The sequence below is a fragment of the Castor canadensis genome, chromosome 1 (genome assembly GCF_047511655.1).
Source record: "Castor canadensis chromosome 1, mCasCan1.hap1v2, whole genome shotgun sequence".
NCBI lineage: Eukaryota > Metazoa > Chordata > Mammalia > Rodentia > Castoridae > Castor > Castor canadensis.
Genome location: NC_133386.1, coordinates 94,672,974 through 94,695,773, shown reverse-complemented (window position 1 = coordinate 94,695,773; position 22,800 = coordinate 94,672,974). Strand labels below are relative to the sequence as shown.

Sequence of the window (22,800 nt, the reverse complement as noted above, 5' to 3'; positions counted from 1 at the left end):
ATTAGCCCTTTCAAAGACCTGTTCTTTGATGTTATTAATTTTCTCATATGTTGTATTTTGTTTTGTTATTTTTGCTACATTATAGCAGGATTGTCATAAAATACCATTGTTTCTTAGGGCTCTTTCTTAGAAGCTCATTATTAAAGCTCAGTCATCTCTCTAAAGGGCCAAATAGAATAGATTCTGCAATGGATAAAATAGTGTAATCATAATATCTAACTTACTGATGGTCTGGCTTCATCTTTGGATAGCAATTTATTTATGCAATGCATATTCTTCAGCCAGTTTTCATTAACATTATTTTTCAATACCAAGATTTTTAGCAGTGATGAATTATGGTAATATTATCAGAAATATAGCTAGTTTTCATGATAAGTTAAATTGGCATTGGTAATCATCAAAGCATGTTACTAATTCTTTTTTTGAAAATTTAGTAATCTGATCAGGATTTGCATGATAGCCCACTCCACAGAGAGGTAAGCTGAGTGTATACCAACATCTCTCATGAGAATATGCACCAAGTTTCCTTGAAAAGTATATGAGACTATGCAATCAGTAGCCCAAGTTTCTATAGTATAGAACAGGGGTCAGCAAACAACTTCTGTTAAGGGCCAAGCAGTAAATAGTTTGTGCTTTGGGGCTGCATGTATTTGTCACAACTACTCAGCTTGTAGTTGTAACATGAAAGCAACTATGGACAGTTTGTAAATTAAGTGAGCATACCTATGCTAGTCAATAAAGCCTTATTTACACAAAACACGTCGTAAACCAGATGTGGCTCTCAAGCTATAGTTTGCCAAGCCCTACATTAAAGCTAAGAGGAGAGGTGACACCTCCTGAGTGGCCACAAATAAGTCTATTTAAAGGTTACTTGTAGAAGCTAGTTGAAGTAAAGGCCAGTTACAAGAAATAGTTTAGTGTGGGGAAAGTACTCTTCATAATGCTTTTTAAAAACTGTATTTTTAATAGAGAAAAATAGTTCCATTAAATTCTTCTGCTTATACCTAGTCCCACCCTAATGGAAGTTCTGGAAAGAGAATGATAGCAAGGGTTTAGGAAAACTTCATAACATTATATTCTATGGAGAATGAAGCTGTCCTGAGTAGAGTAGAAACAAAAAGGTAAACTTGAGTAGAGACCAAGACAAAAATCAGATTTCTAGAAAACTAAAATGTCAAAGAAAAACTTTTAACATTTTACCCAAAGTTTCTATTTTCTTACCCTATTCCAAATACTAAAGTAGCCCCTGTCTTAAGTTACTAGGAGAAAATGACCTAATATTGATAAGCATGGATAATAAGCTTTGCCCTGCCCTGTAGTGTAGGGTATCACAAAAACCAGAAATGGTAGCATATCATGTCTTGAGGCCCCCATGTGTGTAGTTCAACAGGAACTTTGCTCATAAAGTGTCTTGGCAGTGTTCTTAACATGCAATGCTGAGCCTACAGTAATAAAGCAGTCCAAAGCTCATTAAGTGCAATAAAGGAACAGACTTAGCCATGATAAAGTATATTGGTTGTCTGATAATGTATTCAGAAGCAGCACAATTGAGCTAAGCCACAGAAGTGAACCTCTGATAAGAAATCTTTCATTACTAGTTTGAAAGCAAATAACAAAGCAAAGAATTAGACTAAAAAGAGGAAATGTAAGCCTGTATTGATAAGAGCAGTTTAATAGATTAGTTTAATATTGGTTCAAGATGTATGTTGTCAAGATTCAGGAAGTGTAAGTTCTAAGATTCTTGGCAAATTAAGTCATCTAAAATTATGAAACTCTAGGCAATATCCTATGTACAGTTCACAGTACAGCATAGAGACTATTGTATACTGAAAAATACAACCAAGCAAAAGATGTTTTTATTGTTTCAAACTGAGAAATGGAATGATCAATGAGACAACTTACAAAAAGAAAAAAAAAGAATGTTGGAATTATACTGAATTTTGTATGTTTCAAGAACTACAAAAATTCTGAGATTTTGCTCTACTTGTAAACTAACATACCTTAGCCTGCCATAAATTGATTCATGGATATCAGCAGAAGATATGAAAGTTCTGGGTTAGAGACAAAGCATCTCATTTCAGAAATAACAGTTTAGAGAGTGTTATAATTTGTGCTATATAAAGAAGATCAAGTTCACACCAGTGGGTTGAGTTACATGAGAAAAACAAATTGTAACGAATGTTAAGCATGCCTGTTTGTTTGAAACTTTTTATCTACCAAGATTGTAAGCAAATCTGCACTTTGCTTCAAAGGAAGATAGATCTCTATCTCCTAGGCTTTTTCCAGTGTAAGACTATTCTCCTTGAAAGAATAGTCTGTAACAAAGAAGGTCAGTGTGTGGGTTAATTTGATCAAAGCACATGTTATGCAGGTATGGAAATACCACAATGAAACTTTTGTACAATTAAAATATGCTAATAAAAGCAGTAGTCAATACCTGTGTTCAGAGTTGGAGAAGTGCAACAGACCCCTAGAAAATTGTTTCAATAGAAAGCCTTGTAGAGAATGTGCTTTCACTGCAGTTTATTCCCCCAACAATTTTACTAATCTTTGTTGCTATTTCTTCCAGAGATGTGTCTTTTATTGTAATGCTTCCCTTTGTAACATCAGCGATCCTTTATTTAGTGTTGATTATAGCTTGGGCCTGGGATAGTATTGTAAGTCCAATATTAAGGCAATCAGTATATGTAGTTTGCAGATTTGAAGTGCCGGACTTTTGTGCTTGTGCTAGTATTGGAGACTTGTATTCTTCCCTGGACAAGCTCTCTTTTTACAATTTTTTTCCCTTTTTTTTAAATTATTGTTGTACTGGGGGTACATTATACATTTACTAAAGTTCTAACATTATATCATATTGAATTCACCCACTCCCTCCATCATTCTCCTTTATCTCCTCTTCCATTCCTGGAATAGTTTCAACAGGTCTTATTTTTCCATTTTCATACGTGAGTACATAATATTTCCACTATATTCATCCTCCTACATTCTTTCCTTATACCCTTCCCCCTCACACTGGTGCCATTTCCCAGACAGGACTTGTTTTACCTTTCTCTTCTCTGGTTTTGAAAAAAAGACATTTTTGTTCATATAAGATAGCTGCACAGGGAGTTTCATTGTGACATTTCCATGTATTTATGTATTATAACCTGAATTGGTTCATCTCCTCTATTTTTCTCCTTTCTACCTGAGTCCCCTTCTTATGTTTGTTTCAACAGGTTTAAAATTTCTGTATTCATTCTTGTGTAGAAAGTACATCAACCATATTCACCTTCTTAACTTCCTTCTTTTACTCTCCCTTTCACATTAGTGACCTCCCTTTAACATGACCTGTTTTTTGCAATATTGCTTTTATTTCTACTGGGCCTATATTTTGGCCAAGCCCTTGTTAGGACTGATGGTCAAAGTAACAATTAATTTGGCATTCCTTGTATTGTCCACCAACTTTGAAAAGTTCTTTAGTTCTGTCATGCCAAATGTTTACAAATAATGGTACTTGGACCAAATACTTAATGCTGTCACAATGCCCAGTTAAGTTTGGATTTTATGTAAATAGCAAATACTATCTTAAGCATGACCAATACAACCCTATCAAATGGCATACTAAAGCATCAAAAGAATTTGCCTGTTTTATATATTTTTGTGTAAATAAAGTATGTGTGATACAGAAAACAGAATTCCTTGGTAATGAAGAAAACTAATTTTGAGCTTACTATCCTTGGGATGGAAACAGTTTATGGTAAACATATGGACTTAAATCAATATGTAGTTTTCTGGTTCTAACCTAAAGCAAAGAAACCCAAGTTCATTTGGTGATTCTGATACTCAGTTACTTAATATTCTATGATACTGCTCATTTGAACTTTTCATATTAACACACCTTGGACTGTAGATTGAAAATTTTCTGTAAGCCTTCATAAAATAGTGGGTTATTTCCTCCATTTGGGTAATATGAACAGTAGTGCTATGAAATTTTTTTCTAGAACTAGTTTTCATACCCGTTTCATTTCTTTTTAGTATATGTCTAGGAGTAGAATTAGGTCTTCTGATAAATTTCTGTTTAACTTTCAGAGGAACTTCCAAACAGTTTTCCACAGCATTTGTACTATTTTGTATTATTTTCAGTAGTGTAGAAGGATATTTTGATTTCTTCACATCCTTGCCAACACTTGTTATTTTCTACATTTTAAAAATTATTATCGTACCCAACCTAATGGATGTGAAGTTGTATTACGCTATGGTTTTGGTTTGCATTTCACCAACTACAAATGATCTTGCTTATTGCCATTGGGACACCTTCTTTGGACAAATGTCTATTCAAGCTGTTTGCCCATATTTTAATTCTATTGTGTATCTTTTAGTGATTGAGTTTCAGGAGTTCTTTATATATTCTGGAAAGTAGGCTCTTATCAAATGTATGGTTTGCAAATGTTCTCTTCTCTTGGTTGCCTTTTTGCTCTCTTGATAGTGTCCTCTAATGCCCAGGACATCAGGATAGGAGAAAAACTCTTAAATTCATTTTTCCCCAAAAAATGGGATCTTATAAAGCAAGGCGCAAATATATTCAGCAGTTATGTTCATGATTAGATTATTAAAGAATATGAGTTAAGTTTTATTTAATTGGAGAAAGTATTGTGCTTATAACTGCTACAGTTTTCTTGGAGTCATTAATTTATTACATGCAACTGGGACAAGTCACATGGCAAGGGGGAAGAAAAAGGGTCTTTTAAATCTGAATTTAATGTGTATACCTTTGTTATAATAGACTCTCATGCCTGATACTAGTACATATTTGATTTTTTGAAAAAATTGATAGTCCTCAGAGAGACATAGCATAGAAACTTTATTAATTCAAGAGATCTAAATTTTATAAACTAATACATTAGGGTTATCACTGGTAATCAATATGTAGGATATCTTTATTAGTTGAGAAAATGATCTTGTGCAAAAATCCCACACCCCATCCATAAGCAATCACTGACATGATTTCTATCACCATAGCTTAATTTTTAAAAGCCATATAAGTAGAATTTATTTTTCTTAACATATTTTTTTAAATTAGTCCATGTTGCTTTATATATCAGCAGTTCATTCCTTTTTACTGCTAAGTAGTGTTCCATTGTGTGATATTTCAGAGTTTGCTTATCTGTTCTCCTGTTGATTTGTTTTTCTTATTTTGATTATTCCAAATGAAGATGCTGTAAATATTCTTCTATGAATCTTTTTTGTAAACATAGGTTTTTATTTATGTTTCATAAATACATAGAAGTAGAATTGTTCTGGTCACTGAAATTCAGTCTAAAGTGGCCATATGGTTTTAAACTGCTACCTCCAGTATGTGAAATTTCCAGTAGTTCACACGCTTACATGATTAGATGTTATCATTGTTTAATTTTAACCACTGTAGTAGAAAATGGAATTTCATTATGGTTTTAAGTTGCATTTCTCTGATAACTATTAATACTGAGGTTTTGGGTGATGAATTGAGTTTTGTAAAGTATTACTTTAGCTTGTCTTTATTATTGAGTTATTAGAAATACTTATATATATAAGTCCATTGTCCTATAACTAACACAAGCCACAGGCTAAGATAATTTCTTTCATACATTTGTATGGTACAGCTTATCTTCTTTTTTTTTTTCTTTTATGTTTAGTGCTTTTGTGTCCTCCCTAAGAAATCTTTGCCTATCCCAAGGTGATGAAAAATATTCTCTTGTATTCACTTCTGGAAACATTAGATGGACAGCTTTTACATTTGATGGGGGCAGGGTACAGGGATCAAGCCTCATTCCCTCCCCCCAATTCAATTATTCCCACGCTGTTTATTAAAAAGACTTCTCTTTATGTGTTGGATTGACTTAGTTTCTGTGTTGGAACTCAATTTGCTGCTAGGTAGAGGCCTGTTTCTTGGCTTTCTTTCCTAGTCCATTGGTCTATTACAGATTGTCTTGTTAGTATCACACTTGGCTATTGTGGTATTATTCTAAGTCTTCCAGTTGGTTATTCATAAGTCCATCAAGGTTTTTGTCTTTTTTTGAGATTGTTGTGGCTATTCCAGATCGCTCTCCTTTCTATTCTGTGTAAATTTTAAAATCAATTTGTATTTTTAAAAAAGTCCTTTAGGGATTTTGCTTTACCTTGAGTAAAATCTATACATCAGTTTAGGGAGAATTGCTTCCTTAACCATATTAAGTTGAACAACCTGTGAACAGGAAATAGCTCCCATTTACTTGTGTCCCCATTTATTTGGGCCTCTTTTGATTTCTTTCCGAAGTTTCATAGGTTTTTTTTTTATAGCTTCAGTGTTTTAAATTTATTCATATGCTTTTAATATTATCTAATGCTATTATAAAATGCCCTTTAAATCTCACTTTCCTGGGCTGATAGAGTGCTTGCCAAGCAAGCATGAAGCCCTAAGTTTAAAACCCAGCACCAAAAGTCAAAAAAAAAAAAAATCAAGAAATCTCATTTTCCTAATGTTTGCTACTAAGATATTAGAGTACAATTGCTTTTGCATTTTGTCCTTATATTGTATGACATCACTAAATTTATTAGGTAAAACATTCTGTCAATCTAAATTAGCCCAAATTGGTTGATGGAACTGTTTAATCAACAATTTGGATTGACACTTTTTTTCTACTCTGTCTCAGGACTTTTTTTTTTTTTTTTAATAGTACTGGTTATCTAACCCAGGACTGTCCACAATGCTAAGCAAACACTCTACTGCAGAGCTACATCTCCAGTCCATTTCAGTAAACAAAAGATTTGTGCCATTATGTTCTGTCTTCCATAGTTTCTGATGAGAAGTCAGTTACTTACATATTGTTTCACTGTTTACTTTTAGAATTTTTCTCTTTATCTTTGGTTTCCAGCAGTTTGACTATGATATGCCTTGTTTTCTTTGTACTTTTCCTGCGTGGGATTTGCTAAAATTACTGGATCTATAAGTTGATATTTTTACCAGTTTGGAGGAAATTTTCAGCTATGATAGCTTAGAAATTTTTCTGACTCTCTGTTTTCTCTCTTTCCTTTCCCTCTGGTACTTTATAACCATTGTTCAAAAGTATTTGCCAGGACTTCTAATTTCCAGTCTGGCATATAGGAGGCTTGGAAGTCATTACATTCATCCTAACAGGAAGAAAGCAGAACAAACTGAAAATCAGTAACTTTTCTTGGATCCATCAAAGAATTATGGCCACAAACTGCTGTCCCCTAAATCAGAGTGTCTGATAGCCAGAATACCCAGAGAATACCATCTGGACAGTGCAAAACCCAGAAGCAGAAAGTGCCACTAAAGCCAGTATCAGCATAGGACAATTTAAACTGTAAGTGTTGAACTTCTGGATGTTTAGCATAGACAAACTTGAGATTAAAACTCCAGGGTAGGAAGGTATAGTCTTAGGGAACCCCCATACTTTCGTGAGTTTTACCTCCAAGGGCCAAACTATGTTTTCACAGTGAAAATGGGAGGAAATCCCCTCATGCTTCTGGCTAGGGAAAGGGTTATGTCACTATTGCAAAGTACATCCATAACACTCTGTCCTTAACAAGACATATCTCAATAGAAGCCGTTTTACCAGAGCCTTACCTACCTGGGGGAAACGAAATACCCAACTCTAGCCTTCTGTTTGGGGGAAGGAAATTTCTCAATTTATTTATTATTAGGGAACTACAGATACTAATTGCTAAAATCCAAAACACTGGCGATACCAATTGCTGACAAGATGTGGAACAGGAATCCATTCATTGCTGGTAGGAACCAAAATGGGGCAACTACTTTGGAAGACAGTTTGGCAGTTTCTTACAAAACTAAACATACTCTTTCCAGCTATCATACTCCTTGATATTTACCTAATTGAGTTGAGAACTTATGTCTACACAAAAACGTGCACACGAATATTTATAATAACTTTTCATAACTGATAACCTGAGGGCTGAGAATGGTGGTACACACCTGTAATCCCACATACTCAAGTAGCAGAGATAAGAGGATTGTGGTTCAAGGCCAGCCTAGGCAAAAGCACAAGACCCTGTATGAAAACCAAACTAAAACCAAAAAGGACTGGGAGTGTGGCTCAAGTGGTAGAGTACTTGCCTAAGAAACACAAGGTCCTGAGTTCAGTAAAAACTTGCAGACCCAATGTAGTGGCCCATGCCTGTAATACCAGGATTCGAGAATCTGAAGCAGGTGGATCCCAAGGGTCGAGGCTAGGGTATGCAGTGAGACCCTGTCTCAAAAAAAGAAAGAAAGAAAGAAACTTGGAAACAGTGATCAGTTAAACTGTTCATCCATGCAGTAAAATGTTATTCAGCTATAAGAAGTGAGTAATCAAGCCTTTGAAAAGACATGAACCTTGAAAGCATATTGCTAAGTGAAAGAAGCCAGTCTGAAAACCTACATGTACTATATGATTCCAACTTTTTAAAATTCTTTTTAAAAAAAGTTATTAGCATATTATAGTTGTACAGGGGAATACATTGTGACATTTACATATATGGTTACAGTATATCTTAAATTCATCCCCTCCATCTTTTCTCCCTCATCCCCTTTTCCCCCTTCATAGAGATCAATTTCAGCAGGTTTCATTGTTCTATTTCCATCTATGAATACAAAATACATCCACCATATTTGCCCTCCTTCACCCTTTCCTTATGCCCTCCCCATCTCCCAATGGTACTAAGTCCAGATAGGACTTGTTTTACCTAAAATGAAGAATTCTTAAGATGTCAGTACTAAAAATTTGTATTTATATTCCTTTGCATTGAATTTCTTTTGCCTCTGACATGTTTTAGCTGTGAGGGACAGGGAACCTATTCCAGTCACACATCATTTAGGAACACAGCACTCAAGGGATCCCTTAACTTTTTAGATCATTCTAAAATGCCCTAAATCATTTTAGATTTCTATTATGTGTAATGGTAAAAGAGAGAAATGCTGCAGTAGCTTCCTTGATCCCGTCTTTCTCTGTGTAACAGATTCCTTCCTTATTTATTTTCCTGTTTTAGGATAACTTTTTATTTAGTGTATGTTAATTTTATAAAGGAAGTTGTTTCACTTTGACATTTCCACACATGCATATCATGTATTTGATTATGATTCCAACTTTATGACAGTTTATTAAAGAAAAGCTATGGAGACAGTAAAAAGATCAGTGGTTGTCAGGTGCTCAGAGTGATGGAGAAGGGAAGGAGCTGTGACTAGGTGGAGCACAGGGGATTTTCATTGCAGAGAAATACTCTGAGTGATACTACAATGATGAAAATGAGTCATTATACATTTTTGAAAGTTGCAACACTGATAGCTAACCTTAATATAAACTGTGGATTTTCATTAATAAAGTCAGTATTGGTTCATCAATTGTAACATTTAAATGTACCATTTAAATGTAATGAGGTATAAATAATAGGAAAACAGGAGAGGCCAGGAAGGAGGGACTATGTTATGTGAGAACTCTCCTTTACTTTATGATCTTTTTTTCTGTAAAAGTAAAACTACTAATAAAAAAATTAAATTTAAAAAGTAGAATTCCCTACCATTCTAACATGTAGATTATCTTGTAGACATTTCTGCTGTCTACACTTACTTCTTAAGAGTTACATTTTCCTATTTCTTTGTTTGTCTACCACATGTTCTTCAAGACTTGAAATAATTGCTTCATGTAATATATCCAGTTTTATAGTTGTTTTCAGGAGGGTAGTTTCTCTGTCATGATGTAAGGAGAGGTTAAAACCTTTCATCCCTGGCTTTATGCTAGAATCACCTGGATAATTTTTCTTAACTGCAGGTGAGACTGAATAAGACCATTCTGCTAGGAAGGGCAGGAAGTGAAATTTTGCCTGTGCTTGCAATCCAGTTGCATCTGTCTGTGACATGAGCATGTTTGTGAAATTTGTACTTAAAGACTACCATATGGACCCTAAATTTTAATGTGTTGTTACTACTTTCCAGAAAGGAAACCACTGGATTAGTGAATTTTTACTAGCTTTTACTGAGATTTAAAAATTATAAAATGTGGGCTGAAAGCCTCACTCAGTAGTAGAGTGCTTGCCTAGCATGGACAAGACTCTGGGTTTGATCCACAGCACTAGAAAAATTTTAAAAAATAAAACTATGAAGTGTCATTTTCAAGGGAATTGATGTAATTTATGTTCTAGAAGAAGAGTTAGAAATAACTTGTCTAGCCATTTTTTCCCACTTAACCTCTTTACAGTAACGTCTGTTCAAGACATGAAGTTTGTATCTTTTAAGGAATCTCATCTCTAAAACTAATTGGTTTGACATTCTTTCATAACACCCGTGTACATGATTCTTAATATACTAAACTATATTTTCTAAATAAAGTAGAATTTCTTCTTTGAGAAAATTGCTTATTTGTAGTACTTTTATATTTTTTTTAAGGTTTGTGCAGACTTCCAATTTTAGTATTATTATAAACATAAAAAGGCAGTACAGTTTTTAATGTATAAATATGCAAAACATCCTGCATTTCAGTAAGTCTATCCAAAGTAAATTTCACTTTCCAATAATATGCTTTTCAAATGGTTAATTTTTTTCCTTAAATTATTTTAATTATTTATGTGGAAGCTTTCTAATGTTGTTCATGCTTCCCTACTTTCTAAAGTTGAATGTACTAAACATAATTTAACCCTTTTATAATGATACAGTTATTATGAATTTCAGATAATGTGTACAACTTTAATTACACTAGTGTCCCATGCTATTAAAAATATAGGGATATTGGATATTATGTTAAGAGGTCCCAAGTTACATTAATTTGTTATTTCTCTTGTGTGTTTTACTTATGAGGGTGTTCTAGGTTCTTTTTTTCTAAGGGTTTCTCTTTCCAGCTCAAGTTCCTATATAATTTCTCAGAACTGGTTATATATAATCACCTTTACAGTTACTCATTTTCCTATGCTTTTATGAACATGTTCAGTATCTTTACTGCAATGATGATATATATGTGTACATATGTCAAAACTCATTCAATTGTGCACTTTATACGTAGTGTTTTACCTGAATATCCCTTAATAAAATGAGAAAAATGAAATAAAGTAGATAAAAGGGCCTGTGGCAAAGCAAAATAAAAAAATTACTTAACATGTGGTTCAAGAATTTAAATTTTGGGTATACATGCACAACATTTTCCTTTGCTTAATTTGCTTTTTTAAAGAGCTGTGTCCAGGCACTGGAGGCTCACATCTGTAGTCCTAGCTATTTGGGAGGTTGCGATCAGGAGGATCGCAGTTTGAAGACTGAGCAAATAGTTCACAAGACCTCCATCTCCAAGATAACCAGAGCAAAATGGCCTGAAGGTGTGGCTCAAGTTAGGTAGAGTGGCTGCTTTGCAAGTAGGAAGTCCTGAGTTCAAACATCCCCAGTCCCACAAAAAAAAATTTTAATAAATTAAAAAATAACTGATTAAGAAATCAGTTAAACTTTATGATATAATGCTATGAGTACAAGAACTTAAAGAGCATTGTTCAGTATACATTTGCAAAATGAACATATTAAGATGAACACAGATAAAGGAACATTCGACTCTGTAAAGCATTAATAACAAATACCTATTTTGAATGCTCAAGAGTTTTTTCCTCCTAGCTCTTTGCTAAATTTTCAGTAGTTGATGTTGTCAAGTAAGTTTTTAAAAATAAATTTCAACTTTTTTTTTAAATTAGGTATATAACAAAACTCATAAACATATGTACTAGAGCAGTAGTACAGATTCCTTGTAGTTGAAGCGTAAATTTGTAAATTTCACATTTTAATGTATGTCTTTTGCCTAAAATTAAATTGAATTACCATCAGGTGGCACTCATACCTTAGTTATGGCCACACAATACAATTAATAGACTATTCATTACACATTGCCTCAGCATGGTAACCATTGTGAGAGAATTTAGAGAGAACCCTGTATGAGCCCTGTAGAGGAAAAGAAAGACTTCTATTAATGTGGAGTCTTGATGCAGAAGGGAAAAAAAAAGTGGTTTAAAGCACAAAATTTGGAATTTCTTAAATACTTATTTGAATCCCATTTTTTCACTTACTAGCTGTGTTATCTTGGCCAAGTGGCTAACCTTTTTGTGCCTTATTTTCCTCACTTATTAAATGATGATAATATCTCCTCCAAAGGATTTTTATGGCTTAAAGCAAAGAGTGAAAATAAACCTTTTATCATAGATTCTTGATGGTAGGATACTGTCATGAAATGATGGTTATTGTAGGAATTGGGGAACCTGTAGAAAGAAGCAGCTTACCAGTTTTGCAGGTCCACCTGCAAGTCTAGGAATCCAGATAGTTTAGCATTTCTTCAACCTTTAGAGTCACCAGGGAAAAACCTCTCTAGACAGACAGATATTTTTTTCTCATCTTTTCCTTAGGGTTGGAGACAAATGAGAGGCAGTTAGACAGCACTTGAAAGAACTTGCCTCTCCCCACTCCCTTTTAACATGTTCTTCTGAAGAGTCAGGCTCCTCTCCCTAGGGAAACATGTTTAGTACATCAAAATCTTGTTTGGCCAGATTTTGATAAGTAAAATAGATCTCTAATTAATTTGTACATTTAAAAGCAAAGATTTTAAGGTCCTAAATCGTATTTCCCTTTAGAAAGCAATCTTCACTATAATATTATAATTTCAAAAAGTAACATAATTTCTCCCTCCTCCCTGTACCCCAAACAAGGTATCTTTTTCATCTCCTAACTGTTGCTTAACATTGCTCCAGTAGCTGACAAAGCTTGTCCTTTTGTGATTAAAAACTGAAAGGGTTAAATGCAAATATAATGGAAGACATATTCACCTTAATTCCATATGTATTTACCAGGTACTTTCTTCTGTATCATGCCAAGATATATATGTTTTAGAGCATCAAAACAGTTCTAAGGAGCATTATACTTTAGGAGGGGATATGATCCCTGCATTCAGTTATATTCTAAGGCAGAATGTAGTAAATGCTATTATGGCAATTATAATAGTGTATTTATTTACACCTTCCAGGTTACAAACAATTATCACATGTATTATCTTGCTTGTTCTTCACAAAAATCCATATGTAGGACAAGTATTAAGTGTAATTTGAAAATGAGTCAGCTGAGCCTCAAAGGTTAGATGCTCAAAGTCACAATGCCAGTCTGTTCAGTAGGCATAAACTTGAATGCCTGGCACACAGCAAAGAGGAACTTAGCCATTTGGTTGTCAGCTGACTTTTATCAGATTCCCATGTGTTGAGCACTACTCTAGGTGTACTGGGGATGTAGTGGCAAATAAGACAAATAGAATCCTTGCCTTTAAGGAGGAGAAATGGGGCCCAGCTATAAACTTGACATTTGACTGTAGATTCTGTTGTTTCTTTTATTTCATTCAGAATAAAAATCCAGTGCTTGGCATACTGAAGACAGATGTTTAATGCTCACAGGAATGGTTATGGAATGTAATGGAGGCAGTCTCCCTATCATTATATGCCAGATTGACCATGTTTTTAATACTCCTTTTTGGAATTTTTTAGGTTCGCAGATTTTCTGAGGCATTCTTTTGTTTTGAACATCCAAGAGAAGCTGCCATTGCATACCAAGAACTTCAGTGAGTAACAGATGTCTAAAGTTAAAATGATTTTATTTCTTTTCTACGTAACTTGTCCATTTTAGAATTTATTAGTGGCAGAATATACAGCATTTAAAATAGAAAAAAGTAGAGGAATTTGATTTTCAGAAATCTGTTCCTTAATCATATTGGGTATAATCTTATGAATTACTTCATGAAAGCCCCTTACTTTTTAGAAAGGAACGTAATGTATTTATCCTGTCTCCTCTTATATCAGATTTACTACATCAATAGTCGCATACAGCTCTTGCTCCAGCCATCTTGATCTTTACTTTTACAGGTTGTGCCTCTTAAATTCATCACTTTTTATTACACATTTCACGGGTGGTCTGACTGGCACTTCCTTCTGTTACGCAACTGATTTATACTTAAAATATGCAGAATAAATGCCTTCCATCTCTTCTACTGAGTGTACTTGGGTCTGGTTTTCTTGATTTTAAAGAATATTTTGAGGATATTATCCTAAGCAAAAGAAAGCAGACACAAAAGAGTGAATATATTATTTATTATTATGAAGTTCTGAAACTAGCAAACTAAAGTAAAAAACGTCAAAACAGTGGCCCTCTTGGGATTGACCTGGGCTGGGAAATTGGGACGACATGAGGAAACTGGGTAGATGGAAATGTTCTGTGTTGTGTATTCATTTGTCAAAATCATAGTGCTCAAGGTGGAATATTTCACTTCATACTAACTATATCTCCTAAAAACACCTATAAACAATAGTAGAGTGTGGGGGCAAATAGTGAATATTAAGACACAGATCAAACAAGAAGAGCATATGTTAGTTATTGAGGCTGAGTGGTGGGTACATGGAATTTTGTATTTTATTCTGTTTATTTTTGATTTGTTTAAATTTTCCATAAGAAAAGTCAACCATTTTGAGTTAAAAGTTACATGCCTGGTTTGAATTAGCTGTTATATTTGTGACTATGTGTTAAATAAAGCAGCCACAGTGGCTCCCACTTGTTTCCCAGTGTCCCCATCAAATAATTAGTACGCATCAGGCTTTTCTCCTGCATGTTATTCACAGCAATTTTTTTTTTTTTTTTTTTTTTGGTGGCACTGGAGTTTGAACTCACACTTGCTAGACAGGTGCTCTGCCACTTGAGCCACTCTGCCACCCCCTCGCAGCAAATTTTTGAAGCTCAGACAGTAAGCCTAGCTACTCACCTTGAAATAACAAAAGAAAGTATAAAGGAATATGCTAGAAATTAAATAATTTGTCAACAAGCCATGATTTTTATTTTACCAGTTTTTATCTCTGACCAAGAAGCTCTTTTATAAGAAGGGTTGTGTCTTAAAGAAAGGGGATAAGAATGGTGGGGGGAAGAGAACAGGGTAAAGTGTAAAGTGGAGTTGGATGTAGTATTTTTTCATTACAATCTGATTTAAGAAATATTTTTCAGTGCTCAGAGTCATCTACAGATGTGCACCGCTATCAAAAATACTTCCTTCTGCAGTTCTCTTCCACCCCTACCTATTGAATGTAGTGAATTAGATGGAGATCTCAATTCATTACCTATAATCTTTGAAGATAGGTATTTAGATTCAGTTATTGAAGGTAAGTATAATCTAACTAAAATATACATATTATATATATATATATATATAATTTTCAGTGTATTCTTCAAACATACAAAAAGAAAATTCCCTAACATGAAACAATTGTCCCCTCTAGTTTTATTTTTTGAGGATATTAAAAAGCTATAGTTAGAGAAAGTAGTCTTAATTACATGAGTTCTCATACTTGTTTTAAACCTGAATCTTTTTTTCTTTGGATAAAAGACTTAGATGCACCCTGGATGGGAATTCAGAATCTTCCGAGATCAGAGTCCAGTAGAATGGATAAATATGGGACTGAAGAAAGCTCTGTAACAGGACTTTCTAGCCCAGAGTTGGTCAGACCTGCTGGTGCCTCCAATATTTGGTATACAGAAGGTGAAAAGCAGCTAACAAAATCTCTAAAAGGAAAGAACGAAGAATCAAATAAATCCAAGGTTAAGGTCACTAAACTCATGAAAACAATGAAACCAGAAAACACAAAAAAATTAATAAAACAGAACTCTAAGGATTCTGTGGTTTTGGTAGGCTACAAATGTTTGAAAAGTACAGCATCAAATGATCTCACTAAATGCTTTGAAGGCAATCCTTCACTTAGTCAGAAGGAAGGTCTGGATTCCACAATAAGTGGATATAATTTTGACCCAAAGACCTGCATCAGACAGACAAGTCAAAAGGAAGCTAGCTATTTGCCAACTAATACAGAGAGAACTGAACAAAATTCTCCAGATATTGAAAATATACCACCAGACCAGTTTGATCCTTTGAACTCTGGCAGCCTAAATCTTTGTGCAAATTTGTCCATTTCAGGTAAACTTGATATCTGTCAAGATGATAGTGAAATTACACATATGGAACACAATCTGGCATCCGGAAGTTCATCAGACGATTGCCATGATCATCAAACAAGCCCATCTTCAGGAGTTAGAACAATTGAAGTAAAGCCCAGTAATAAAGATCCTTTCAGTGAAGAGAAAATGACTGTTAAAATAGGACCTTGGACAGAGCTTCAACAAGATGAAATATTTTTAGATAATTTACTACCCAACTTTGAGTCCTTAGACTCTAATGGTAAATCTACATCTATAGAAATAACACTTGAAAAGGAAGCTTTGCAGAAAGTGAAGTGTCATTCTATTGGAGAATCACTAGCTAAATTAAGAAGTAATCTACCTGCTCCTTGTATGAAAGAATATCATGTTGTAGTAAGTGGAGATACAATTAAGTTACCAGATGTTAATGCCACATATGCCTCCTCTAGATTTTCAGATTCAGGTGTTGAAAGTGAACCAAGTTCTTGTGCAACACATCCAAATCCTGAGATAGTCTTTGAAACTGCGCACGGCCAAGGTCCTTATAATAATGAGAGATTATTTCCTCAGCTTTTGGTGAAACCTGATTACAATGTAAAATTTTCATTAGGAAGTCATTGCACTGAGAGTACAAGTGCTTTAAGTGAAATACAGTCATCTTTGACGTCTATAAATTCTCTACCTTCTGATGATGAGCTGTCACCTGATGGAAATTCTAAGAAATCTCTTGGACCCCAGTGCCATCTAATTGATAGCAAGACTGTGTTAAATCTAGGAGCAACTGACTTGCCAAAATGTGATGATACGAAAAAGTCAAGTGTTATTTTGCAACAGCAGTGTGTTGTATTTTCAGGGCATTTGGACAATGAAACTTTAGCAATACATTCCTTAAATTCAAGCACTAAAGAACCTTTTTATTTTTCAGATAAAAATACTTCCAGTGATGTGAAAAGTAGTTGCAACTCCAAACTTAACTTGGACACTATTTGTAAAAGCTCCCAGAGTCCTGATAAACCTAATAACTCTGCAAGAACAGCAGTTATGTTAAATTCAAAGCTGATTTGCTTAGGCACTCCTTGTGTTGTTTCAGGTTCCATTTCCACTAATGCAGAAGTTAGTGAAGGTAGAACTGTGGAGAGAAAAAATAGTGACCCATTAGATCTCAAACAAATATATTCAGAAACCCTAACAGTTGAAAGTGAAACTCTTCTGAGTACAAGTGACCCCTTTTTAGCTAGTACTGACATAGTAAAGGAAGGGCTTGTGGAAAATTATTTTGGTTCTCAGAGCAGTACAGGTATTTCAGACACATGTGCTGTTAGCTACAGCAATACAGTTAGCCCTCACATGGAAACTTTTGAAAAAGAAGTTAGTGATCTTCAGCAGGAGCAGGGCAAAGAGGATGAGGAGGAAGGGCAGGATCAACAAATGGTACAAAATGGATATTATGAAGAAACAGATTATCCAGCTTTGGATGGAACAATATATGCTCACCATACAAGCAGAGATGCACTAGCAGATGAAAGACTTATAAAATCTGAAAAAGTAAACCATGAACATCTGAGGGATGGTATACATATGCCTACTGTCTGTACTTCTGGTTGTTTATCTTTCCCAACTGCACCACGAGAGTCTCCTTGTAGTGTTAAACATTCTTCTAAAAGTAAATTTGATGCCATTACAAAGCAGCCAAGCAGCATTTCTTACAACTTCACTTCTTCAATTTCCTGGTATGACAATTCACCAAAACCTCAAATACAAGCGTAAGTAATTGGAGTTTCATAGTGTGTGCTACTAAATATGTAGAGAGAACATCATAAATAGTGCTAAAGGGTTGAATGTTCTATTTTGTTTTGTTTTCACTAACATAAAAAGTACTTTGATTAACTATCTACAATGGAGAAATGAGCACAATATACTCTTTGACAAATAGATCTATAATTCCTAAATGGTCTGTTCTGTAGGCTAGATATTCCTAATTTTAAAAAATTCCATTTTATGTTTAGAAGTGTAGAAAAATTGAGGTTAAAACCCTTGTTTTCATTAGTACTTCATTTTCCCCACTAATTCCCAGACAAAAGCTCACTTTCATCAATACATCCAGAAAATGAGACAATAGTAGATAAATAAGAGGTGGTAGTAGAAAGTTATTTTTTCTTTTAATTTTTTATTAGGATATATTCATTATTCAGTGGTGAGGTGGATTCATAATGACAATTCCAATTAGACTTCTATTATGCGTTATTTATATTGCCCCCATCGTTTCTCCCCCTTAACTGCCTCCGCACCCCACTTAAAACAATTGCAAGAGATTTCTTAGTTCTGTTTCATATAGGTATATGAAGTCCATATACCGTCACCTTAATCTCCTTCCTTCACCCTCCCCACTGATACCCCCCCCCCACACACACACACAGTGCACCTATTTTACTGTCCTGGTTTTCGTTATTAATATTTAAGTTGATGTTCAAAGTATACCACTGTGGTTATACTTTACTTTGGTCCATTTAACCCCTTCCATTAATCTCCCTTTCCCTTTACCTCCCACTCTCCTATTTTTCAACAGCTTTCAATACACAACCTTATATCCTCTACCTTCACATTTTATGTTATGCCATATTACTGATGCTCTATCATCTCATTTCCTTTCCCTCTTTCCCTAAGTTCCATAGAGTAGTTCCACTGTTACAGACATGTTCTGCATCTGAGTTTGTATATGGTCATGCTTGTTTTTGTGTATATGTTTATCTTTGGATCTGTCTTCCACATATGAGAGAAAGCATGCGGCTTTTGTGTTTCTGATCCTGGCTAACTTCGCTTAACATGATGTCCTCCAATTGTATCCAGCAGAATTTTTGTGTCAGTTACATCAGTCATTTCCAGAATTAAAATTTCATGAACCAGTAAAATATCCAAAAAATGGGTTTGATACAGGTTTATGAGTATACATTGGTTCTCAAAATATTCTTACTGCTTTACCCTAGACAGATTATAAACTCTAGGGTGGGAAGTCTGGGTCTCTGTAAAGTAGATTTTTAAAGTTTACAGATACTCTAATTTACATATAAAGTTAAGACTGATAGAGCCTAAGGATAGTGAGATCAGTGGTTTCACTAGCAATGCAAAAATTGTAATAAGCCAAAAGACCAAAGATTATTCCACGTGTTGGATGCCTCTCTGTCTCTGATTCATCAGAAAATGATGGTCTCTGTGTCTTTACTCAGTGTATCCTGTCAGCTCACTGTTGATCAGATTCTTTGATTTATACTTTTCAGTCAATGATACAGTGTTAAATACTTAATAACTTTGATGTTTGCAATCCCCAAGTTGGCTAGATTTGTCAGACATTCTCAGTGAGTATATGTCACCACTTATAGTCAAACATGCCTCTTGGTTCTACTTCTTCTTACTAGTGTTCTTATTTTATTTATTTTCTCTTTGGCAGTACTGGGGTTTGAACTTGGGGCCTTGGACTTGCTAGATAGGCACTCTACTACTTGAGCAACACCCACAGCCCTTTTATGCTTTAGTTATGTTTCAGATCTGGTCTTGAGTTTTTTCCCAGGACCTGGTTCATCTTACCTATGACCTCCCATGTACCATGGACCACAAGCACATACCACCACACAGCACAGCTTGTTGGTTGAGGTGGGGGTCTTACTAATATTTTACCAGGTTATCCTTAAACTGTGATCCTCCCAGTCTCCAACTCCTAAGTAGCTGGGATTACAGGCATGAGCCACCATGCCTGGCCCCTTATTGGTATTTTTAGAGGAAAAGTAAAAATAACCAAGTCTGCTGAGTACTATAACTACCATTCTTACTGTTATATTTTATAGAATATCTCCTTTCCTTCCATTTATGTAAAGTTAAAAAGGAACAAAGATTTGATTACATGATAAACATGAAATTAATAATTTTCATAGAAATTTTTCTGTAGAAATTATAATTATAAACGCTCCCCGTTTTTCTGTGCATACAATACTAAATTTTACAGAAAAGATAACTGCTTCTAGTTGTTTTTTTGGTTTTGGTTTTTTTTTTTTTTGATGGAGTTAGGGTTTGAACTCAGGGCTTTGTGCTTGCAAAGCAGGCACTCTACCACCTGAGCCACACCTTCAGTCTGTTTTGCTCTGGTTATTTTGGAGTGGGGCCTTGAGAACTGTTTGCCCAATCTGGCCTTGAGCTGCAATCCCCATCACAGCCTCCCAAGTAGGTAGGATTGCAGGCATGTGCCACTAGTGGGCTCCTGACTTATATTTTCTTAGTTGATTTCAAGTTTGAAAGAATGTTTTTAAATGACTTCAAGCTTAATGTGTTCATCATATTTAATCAGAATATATACTAAATATAGCAAAGAAAATTATCCTGATTTTAAATCACCAAGGTGATCTACTTGTTTTCATGATTTTAAAACCAAATACTGCTACTTAGAGGCAGAGACAGGAGGATTACAAGTTTGAGGTCAACCCAGGTAATGTTAGTGTGATTTATCTCAAAAATAAAAACAAGAGAATCTTTAGGTAGAGTGCTTGCCTAGCTTGCTTGAGGCCCTGGGTTCACAAAAAAAAGAAAAGATAGTACGTATGTATCTGAGTTTCCTCCTCTGCTGCAATTTTCTAAATTCAGGAGGTTGTCTTTTTGGTTCTAAAAATTGGATATAATCTTTAATAGGAATATCTTTTTATAATATTTTATTTTAGCTTTCTTCAGGCAAAAGAAGAATTGAAGCAACTTAAACTCCCTGGGTTCATGTACAGTGATGTTCCTCTGCTGGCATCCTCAGTACCTTATTTTAGCATGGAAGAAGAAGATGGTTCTGAAGGTGGAGTCCATCTCATTGTCTGTGTTCATGGCTTAGATGGTATGTGATATCTATGGATGTAACCCATACAAATTAATACATTTCCTTTTCTTAGTAGATCTCATTTAGTTTTCCTCATCTTTGAAACTAGAAAGTATTTAATTGTGTAAATTAATATATTCTGAAGCAGACATTGAATACATTCTGAAGTACAAATAGGCTTGATGTTACTAAGTGTAATATTAGAGTATACTCACTCGTTTGCCAACATTTTGTTTAATACTTTATGCATTATCTTTTATTGTTGGTTTTGTCATCTGTCACCCATGGTAATCATTTGTCTCCCTTTGATAGATTAGATACTCTTCCTAGTTCTCCTTTAGCTTGCTTCTTAAATCTTATGGGATAGGAAAATCAATATTCCTGTGAATTAAGGTTGATAATTACAGTATACATTAAATTCTAAATACCTGGCATTTATGCTGTGGCTTTATGACAGCTATTTTGGTTACTCAGCAGTTTTTTTCCTAGATGTAGAAACTGTTAAAAGAGGCCAAATATATCTAAACTTAACAGTGTATGACTGTATTATAATGTCACTCTGTAACCAAACTAGATTTTATGGGTTATAAAAAGTACTAAAGAAAGGTGTTTGCTACTAAATCCTCAGGTAATCAGAGATTTTTTTTCCCTAAAAAAAAAAAAAAGTACTGAAATAAATAAAATACTGTCAGTTCCCACCTTTCTTCCCTATCTCCAAAATAATAAAATTTCCAAAGAATCATCCCCCCCAAGGAAGACTTCTTGATCCAGTAGAATCTCTGGCAGATCCTCTGAAATTTTCAAGAAACAGATTTTCCTTATGTCACAGAAACTGTACCAGAACAATAAGAAAAAGATGAAAAGTAGCCCATTCATTAAACCTAATTGTTACCAAATCTTACAAGATCATACCAACACTCCCAAAAAGCCACTTGACCAATCTGACATAAATATACTTAGTAAACAGATCAATCTAGCAAATATATTAAACTGAGTTTGCAAAAGAGTTTAAGTTTGCAAAGATAAGTAAATATAAAGAAATTTATAAATAAAATGTACATCAGTTAGGTACTATTGATAAGATCTACTATTTATTCCCAGTTACGACAACTATGCATCAGATGTTAAATCTTAAGTGCAATTAGTCTCTAATCCGTTAATGTGACTTAACCTAATACATTTCCAGGCCATGGAAAACTTAGTAGCAAAACACTTAACAGTGTTCCTTTTAAAATCAGGAATAAAATAATTATCTCTCAGTACATTAATCACAAAATACCTAAAAGACAAATTTTATATGAATAAAATAAAAATTTAACAATTGATAATGACGTGTATTGCTGATAAACCAAAGGAATCAAAACTTCACTAATTTTTAAAGAATAATTTTCACATTTATATATTTTATATCCATAGATAAGTTTATAGATAGTCTGTACCAACGCCACTAAGGGAAAGTCAGCAGTTTAAATCTGATGCATTCGAGGATTGTTAAGTGGCCACCACCTGAGGGTGATGGGAGGAAATCAGTCATTTACAGCTATCCTAAACGGAAGTCACTAAAGTGAAGTGTTGACAGTTTAGTGACCAGGTACACTATTAGGCAGAAAAGGAAAAAGCCTCAATGTGACCAAAACCTCCTAAGAAACAAACAAAAGCTGGGCATTGTCTGGCTTATAGAAGTCATCTTTGACATAAGAGAGAAATTTTTTTACAGCACATTTTCTATTCACAAATGTAATAGACCATAAATTTGTTTCCAAAAGCCATAGAAATGCATGGTAATGTACTTTGTACATTTTATTGTATCTCATCCTTAACCATCATTTTTCTTTTTCTAGGTAACAGTGCAGATCTCCGACTGGTAAAGACTTATATTGAACTTGGATTGCCTGGAGGAAGAATTGATTTTCTTATGTCTGAAAGAAATCAGGTACAATATGATAGTGGTTTCAGTAGAACCAAACATTTTTGTACCAGTTCCTCC

General features: G+C 34.4%; 1 protein-coding gene across 18 annotated transcripts in view; it reads left to right on the top strand.

The window, feature by feature from the left end:
* Fam135a (family with sequence similarity 135 member A) overlaps positions 1-22,800 on the top strand; it is a 105,460-nt gene that overhangs the window by 69,690 nt on the left and 12,970 nt on the right. For 14 of the 18 annotated variants that reach the window (XM_074080329.1, XM_074080299.1, XM_074080312.1 and 11 more), the window contains 5 exons: positions 13,501-13,574; positions 15,002-15,156; positions 15,381-17,730; positions 20,671-20,831; positions 22,655-22,746. In XM_074080329.1, the coding sequence (XP_073936430.1) occupies positions 13,501-13,574; positions 15,002-15,156; positions 15,381-17,730; positions 20,671-20,831; positions 22,655-22,746 (2,832 nt within the window). The remainder of the gene's footprint in view (positions 1-13,500; positions 13,575-15,001; positions 15,157-15,380; positions 17,731-20,670; positions 20,832-22,654; positions 22,747-22,800) is intronic. The other 4 variants (XM_074080356.1, XM_074080394.1, XM_074080369.1 and 1 more) reach the window with 1 other exon arrangement.